The 6,828-nt window shown below is 68.6% G+C and overlaps 1 protein-coding gene across 6 annotated transcripts; it reads left to right on the top strand.

The window, feature by feature from the left end:
* Positions 1-1,002: 1,002 nt before the first annotated feature.
* On the top strand, positions 1,003-6,315 carry LOC123363384 (gastrula zinc finger protein XlCGF52.1-like). Of its 6 annotated transcripts, none has more exons than XM_045004307.1 (4): positions 1,003-1,114; positions 1,754-1,884; positions 4,040-4,114; positions 4,657-6,315. In XM_045004307.1, the coding sequence occupies exons 3-4, from the start codon at positions 4,066-4,068 to the stop codon at positions 5,709-5,711; spliced, it is 1,104 nt and encodes a 367-aa protein (XP_044860242.1). In that variant the 5' UTR covers positions 1,003-1,114; positions 1,754-1,884; positions 4,040-4,065; the 3' UTR covers positions 5,712-6,315. The 6 variants fall into 6 exon arrangements, with proteins under 6 accessions (XP_044860242.1, XP_044860237.1, XP_044860241.1 ...); XM_045004302.1 differs by having other exon boundaries at positions 4,654-6,315; XM_045004306.1 differs by having other exon boundaries at positions 3,975-4,114.
* The last annotated feature ends 513 nt before the right edge of the window (positions 6,316-6,828 follow it).

Raw genomic sequence — 6,828 nt, 5'->3', positions numbered from 1 at the left:
GAACTGTGTTCAGTTTTGGGCCCCACACTACAAGAAGGATGTGGCTAAATTGGAGAGAGTCCAGCGGAGGGCAACAAAAATGATTAGGGGGCTGGAGCACATGACTTATGAGGAGAGCCTGAGGGAACTGAGATTGTTTAGCCTGCAGAAGAGAAGAATGAGGGGGGATTTGATAGCTGCTTTCAACTACCTGAAAAGGGGTTCCAAAGAGGATGGATCTAGACTGTTCTCAGTGGTGGCAGATGACAGAACAAGGAGTAATGGTCTGAAGTTGCAGAGGGGGAGGTCTAGGTTGGATATTAGGAAACACTATTTCACTAGGAGGGTGGTGAAGCACTGGAATGGGTTCCCTAGGGAGGTGGTGGAATCTCCTTCCTTAGAGGTGTTTAAGGTCAGGCTTGACAAAGTCCTGGCTGGGATGATTTAGTTGGGGATTGGCCCTGCTTTGAGCAGGGGGTTGGACTAGATACCTCCTGAGGTCCCTTCCAACCCTGAGATTCTATGATTCTAATGGGGAGAATGGGTTAAACAAGGGAATTTACCATCGTGCGGTGTCAGGAGCGGCCGTGCTGAGCCGCGGCGCCGTGGGACTGGAGCGGGCACCAGCCCAGTCCCCTGCACCGAGGCCGCACGGCGCATGATCGAGGCCAGTGGTTCTCAGCTGGGGGGCCTAGAACTCCTGTGGGGCCACAGCCCCTTTCAGGGGGGTCCCCGGGCCCCGCGGCTAAACCCAGCCCCTGAGCCCCAGCGCCGCCCGCAGGGCTGAACTCCGGAGCCCGGGCCCCCCCCGTGGGCAGAAGCCCTGAGCCCCCAGTCAGAGCTGGGGGGACATGGGGGGGGTGCCCCGCCCCCTTCTCGCCCAGCCCCGCCCCGCCCGGCTGGTGCCACGGAGCCGGGCCCTTCCCCCACCCCCCGCCCGGCATGCAGCGCGCTGGGTCCCCGCCCCGCCCCCTCCCGGCATGCAGCGCGCTGGGTCCCCGCCCCACCCCGCCCCCTCCCGGCATGCAGCGCGAGGGGCGCGGCCGGAGCCGCTGTTGGAGCCGGCACTGGGCGGGGCCCCGCCCCTGCGCGCTCTGGCCACGCCCCCAACGTGGCCCGGGCGAGGGGCGCGCCGGTGAGGGCTGCCTCGTGCCTGGCCGTTGCTATGGGGACGGGGGCGGGGGCGGGGGGACTGAGCCCCCCCCCTCGCGGGACTGAGCCCCCCCCCTCGCGGGACTGAGCCCAGCGGAGCCGGGACCGCGGCGTGTGACACCCCCCCGCACAGGGCGGGACCGGAGGGTGTGACCCCCCCCCCAATGTGGGCCTGGCTGGTGCTGGGGTGTGTGACCCCCCCAGCGCAGGGCCCAGGGAGTGTGACCCCCCCCCCCAGCGCAGGGCCCAGGGAGTGTGACCCCCCCCCAGCGCAGGGCCCAGGGAGTGTGACCCCCCCCCAGCGCAGGGCCCAGGGGGTGTGACCCCCCCCAGCGCAGGGCCCGGCTGGGGCTGGGGCGTGTGACCCCCCCCCAGCGCAGGGCCCAGGGGGTGTGACCCCCCCCAGCGCAGGGCCCGGCTGGGGCTGGGGCGTGTGACCCCCCCCCAGCGCAGGGCCCAGGGGGTGTGACCCCCCCCAGCGCAGGGCCCAGGGGGTGTGACCCCCCCCCCCAGCGCAGGGCCCAGGGGGTGTGACCCCCCCCCCAGCGCAGGGCCCAGGGGGTGTGACCCCCCCATACTGATGGCAGGCCCGGGGTGCTGAGCTGTGCCCCCTCTGTTGCAGGTCCTGGTGCCTAGTGAGGACGTCTCCGGCCCCGCAGGCGTGGGTGGAATCAGTGGCGTGGCAGAGCCGTGGGCCAGTGATGGTGGAGCCCGTGGCCTGGCGGTGGCAGGATAAAGCCGCGTGAATTACAGGTGGGACAGACCCCTCGGACGCAGCTTCCCCAGGTGGGCCCCTGCCGGTGCCTCGGAGCGGGTCCACAGACCCAGTCTCTGCATGCCGCTGGCGCGGGCTACTTGGAGTGAAAAGGGCTCTGCTGGGCTGCGCTGGCGTCTCGGTAAGGGAGTGGAGATGCCATGTGTCAGAGAGGCCTGAGCCAGAACATCTGGAAACAGCCAAGCCTGACTGTGCTCGGAGCTGCCTCCAGCATCCCAGAGCGATTCGAGGGCTGGGAATCCAGCTGGAGCTCGCTGGGTTAGTGTCTCCAGCAGTGGGTCAGCGGTGCCGTGAGCGCGGGCTGCAGGTGCCCGGAGCCCGGTCCAGGCAGGGGAGGGGTCAGCGGTGCCCGGAGCCCAGTCCAGGCAGGGGAGGGGTCGGCGGTGCCGTGAGCGCGGGCTGGGCAGGGGAGGGGTCGGCGGTGCCGTGAGCGCGGGCTGGGCAGGGGAGGGGTCGGCGGTGCCGTGAGCGCGGGCCGGGCAGGGGAGGGGCCGGCGGTGCCGTGAGCGCGGGCTGGGCAGGGGAGGGGACGGCGGTGCCGTGAGCGCGGGCTGGGCAGGGGAGGGGTCGGCGGTGACGTGAGCGCGGGCTGGGCAGGGGAGGGGTCGGCGGTGCCGTGAGCGCGGGCTGGGCAGGGGAGGGGTCGGCGGTGCCGTGAGCGCGGGCTGGGCAGGGGAGGGGCCGGCGGTGCCGGGAGGGCGGGCTGGGCAGGGGAGGGGTCGGCGGTGCCGTGAGCGCGGGCTGGGCAGGGGAGGGGTCGCCGGTGCCGTGAGCGCGGGCTGGGCAGGGGAGGGGTCGCCGGTGCCGTGAGCGCGGGCTGGGCAGGGGAGGGGTCGCCGGTGCCGTGAGCGCGGGCTGGGCAGGGGAGGGGTCGGCGGTGCCGTCAGCGCGGGCTGGGCAGGGGAGGGGTCGCCGGTGCCGTGAGCGCGGGCTGGGCAGGGGAGGGGGTTTTGCGGCAGACGGCCCTTGGCTCTGGCAGGCAGGGCCTGAACGAGAGCTGTCCCGGCTGGGAATAAGGAGCAGATTTTCCCCGTGGAGGGTCACCCCCTTTGGAACAACTGAGTTGGTGGGTCAGTGACTCCAGGCCAGGCGTCTCTCTGACAGCCCCACTCTATCTCAGTCGGCTGAGCTGGGCCGGGTGCAGGAGTGCCTGGAGGAGAGCCCTGCCCTGGGCTCTATGGGAGGCTGAGTGGGATGGCAGAACGGTCCCCCAGCCTGAAATCTCTGACCCTGGGGAAGCTCCATGCAAGTCTGCAAGCTGCAAACCCATAGCTACTTACAGCGGGGACACCTGCCCTGCCCCCCTGCAGCATCTTTCTGACCCCTGTGCACTGCCTTCGTAGGGGCTGGAGCCCCCGGCTTCCTCTATTTACCCTCCCTATACAGGCACAGGGTCCATCTAGGCTCCGACTCGGAGAGTAACTCTTTCTGCACCAGATTGATAGCACAGGCTGAGGATCTCAGAGACTTCACACACCCTTGCCCATGAGCACCAGGATCCCCTGGGCTGAGGGGTCAGAGTTAAGGGGAGGGTAAGCGAGGGGGTGGGTCAGAGTTAAGGGGAGGGTAAGCGAGGGGGTGGGGGAGAGTTCAGGCTCGTAGAGCTCCCAGCCTGCGGGGTGTGCTGAGCTGTCTAATCTCATCATCAGATTTGTGCAAGCTCTGTGCTGGCAGGTGGGTGCCCTGGCCTGGCTTGGAGCTGGGCGGGGGGAAGTGGTGCTGGGACCAGGGCTCAGAACTGCTCTTTGTTTCTGTAAACGCCCTTTGCTGTCCATAATGAGCCGCATTAGAGAAGGCAGCGAGTGGGCAGCGCTCGCAGGTGCGGGGCGAGGAGTAGCTGGGGCAGCTGTGCTGCCCTTGCTGCATGCCTGGGGGCCTAGGCAGCAGTGCACCCACCCGGCTCCCCCCATCCCACTTGCCTGGCTGGTGCTTCCACCAGAACTGCCGAGCTTGAAACCCAGCTCGTCTGCTGGGTGGAACCGGAGCACACGGGGTGATCTCCCTCCACACAGCTCACCTGGCTGGGGAGCTGTGAATTAACTGCCCGTCTCCTGGTCGCACCTTCCAGCCGTCACACCAAACCCGCCTGGCGGCGTCTCCAGTGACCGTGCCTGTGACTCGGTGTCTCTGCAGATCCCGCCCCAGAGGGCACCGCCGAGATGGAGCCAAGTGCTGGGGGCAGAGGAATCCCAGATGCTCCTGGGGCGGGTGAGTGACGCTGACCCAGTGCAGGTAGCAAACTGCCAGCAGACGGGCACCCTGCACTAGTGCTCCAGGCCCAGCAGCATGGCTGGAGCTGGCCAGTGGGTTGCTGAGCTAGCCCCGGGCCCACCCTTTCTGGGGAGCAGGCGTCTTGGCAGTACTCAGACTGGGCTGTTCGTGGAGTTCTGGGGCAGCCCTCAGTGCCGCGAACCCTGCGTTAGTCCTGGCCCCAGGGGGGAGCTGGATGTGCCCCAGGGTCTCCACTCCCAGGACAAACCCCTGCCTGAAGGCACCGCCCAGAATGACTCCAACACCTCCTGCTCGCTGCTGGTGCCAGAGCAGTTGGGAGATGCCCACAGGGCTGGGCGTGGGGAGCCAAGGGGGAGAGGGGCTTGTTCCCTGCAGGGGTCCCTGCCCAGTGCCTGCAGCAGGTGAGGTGGAGCTGGGGATCCCCGCAGGGTGTCCTGGGGCGTGGGGGCTCTGGCCCAACACGGGGGGTTTGCATCCCAGCTGCTCTGGGCTCCTTCCTGATTCTGTTTCCGCAGCAGGCGCTGGGGGCTGGAGCATCAGAGAGGAGCAGAGCGACACGCTAGGATCCCAGGCAGTGAAAGCAGAGAGCGCGTCCGAGAGCCTGGGCTGTGGGGAGCCCCTGGCCCCAGGAAGCGGCCACATCGGGGACGTGCTGCTGATCTGCACGGAGTGCGGGGAGAGCTTCGGGCATCACGAGGCCCTGATTGCCCACCAGCGAGACCACGCCGGGCAAGGGGCCGGGCCCTTCACCTGCCCCCAGTGCCAGAAGAGCTTCAAGCACAGAGCCAGCCTGGTGGCGCACCAGCGCGTGCACACGGGCGAGCGCCCCTACGGCTGTGCCCAGTGTGGGAGGGGCTTCCGCTACAAGACCTGCCTGGTGGTGCACCAGCGCGCCCACTCCGGCCAGCGCCCCCACAAGTGCCCGCAGTGCGGCAGGGCCTTCCTGCAGCGCGGGGACCTGCGTGCCCACCTGCGCACACACACGGGCGAGCGCCCCTTTGCCTGCTCTGAGTGCGGCCTCCGCTTCCCGTCCCGCCGGAACCTCGCCTGTCACCAGCGCCAGCACCCGGACCTGGGCCCCCACCAGTGCCAGCAGTGCGGGCGCAGCTTCCGCCACAAGCGCAACTTGGTGCGGCACCAGCGTGGCCATGCCGGCACCCAGCCCTACCACTGCCCCGAGTGCGGGGACGGCTTCTGCTACAAACAGAGCCTGGTGGCCCACCAGCGGGAGCACGCCACCCCCCGGCCCTACCCCTGCCCGCAGTGCGGCACCAGCTTCCAGCACCAGGCCAACCTGGCCATCCACCAGCAGAGCCATGCCCCCCCGGCCACCTACACCTGCCCCCAGTGCCAGCAGAGCTTCAAGTACAAGGGTTACCTGCGCATGCACCAGCGGAAGCACTCGGCCCCCGAGGCCGCGGGACGGGAGTGCCAGGCCCTGCCCAGCGGGGGGAGGCTCTTTACCTGCGCCCAGTGTGGGAAAGGCTTCAAGAACAACGGCTTCCTCATCATCCACCAGCGAGCCCACGCGGCCGGGGCACGGAGCACCAGCCCCAGCCCTTGGGGCACCTAGCCCCTCTGCCAGGCCTCGTGCCATCAGCAAAGGGGCAGCATTGCCAAGGGAGCTCTGAGCGTGGCCAGGAAGGGCCCAGCGTGCCGACAGAGGTGCTGGCCACAGGCACAGTGTTAGAGAGAGGGGAGGGCTGGGCTGCTGAAACCCAGGGTGGCCAACTTAGGCTACTGGACTTTGTCTGAAAGCACCAGCTCCAGAGTCCTGGGAGAATGGCAGCTTCGGACTCAAAGTGCGGCTGTGGTGCCGGCGGCGAAGGGTCTGGGGTGTCTGAGCACATGGGGTTTGCGGGGCCGGGGCTGGGTCTTTCTGCTGCTGGCTGCTGCCCTGTTGCCGGATGCGTGTACCAGCCCTGCCCGGTGCCCCCAAATTCTCTCTCTGGGCCCCTCTGGGAAGAGGCTGCTGAGCCTGGATGTGGCCCTGGGGGGAGAGGGGGGCTGGCTGTCGTGCCACACACGCAGCCAGGCAGAAAGGGGGCCGAAGAGCCCTGAGTGTGCTGTGGGGGACGGGGGAGAAACCTGCCCTGAGAGGCTCCAGAGCTGCCTGGGTCACGGCGCAACCGGGCGTCCCACAGAGAGAACCACCACTGGCGCAGCGCTGACACCGCAGCCCATCCCCCACCAACCACTCCCCCACCCCCACCAGCGGCCCGGATTGGGAGGCCTCTGCACTGGCTCAGAGCCTGCCCCCGTGGCCAGGGGATGGGCAGGCCCCAAGGAAGGCAGGGGCTCCTGCAGGAGGGAGCTGTTAGTGGTTGCTGGGGCCCTGTGGCCGGAGCCGGGAGTCCCAATGGGCTGGGCTCTGCTCCCGCCCAGGGCCGGCTGCATGGGTCGCCTGGCTGGAGCACAGGAGGCAGGGCCAGCCCCCCTGTGGCTAATCACCACCTCCCTGCTGAGGCTGGTGGCAGAGACCGGGACTGGCTGAGAGCTGGGAGGCTCCTTCAGGAGCGTCTGGGCCAGAGGCCAGACCCCAGCTTGGCTCCACTCGGCACCCAGGCTGCGGCAGCCAGAGCTGGCAGGAGACCGGCCCCTGCAGCCTGTGTTGCGGGAGGGACACGGCTGGTGTCTTTGGAGAAATAAAGCTGAAGTGCTGCAGGCAGGGCCTGGGATCGGGCTGGTGC

Source organism: Mauremys mutica, chromosome 2 (assembly GCF_020497125.1).
Source record: "Mauremys mutica isolate MM-2020 ecotype Southern chromosome 2, ASM2049712v1, whole genome shotgun sequence".
NCBI classification, from domain to species: domain Eukaryota; kingdom Metazoa; phylum Chordata; order Testudines; family Geoemydidae; genus Mauremys; species Mauremys mutica.
Note: the sequence above shows the minus strand (reverse complement) of the source record. Positions and strands in the feature narration are given on the sequence as shown.

Bases quoted from the DNA above. Each gene is read 5' to 3' on its own strand.
- LOC123363384 (XM_045004302.1), top strand. From the start codon at position 4,066: ATGGAGCCAAGTGCTGGGGGCAGAGGAATCCCAGATGCTCCTGGGGCG. The intron at 4,115-4,653 runs GTGAGTGACGCT...CTGTTTCCGCAG, and splicing joins CCCAGATGCTCCTGGGGCGG to CAGGCGCTGGGGGCTGGAGC.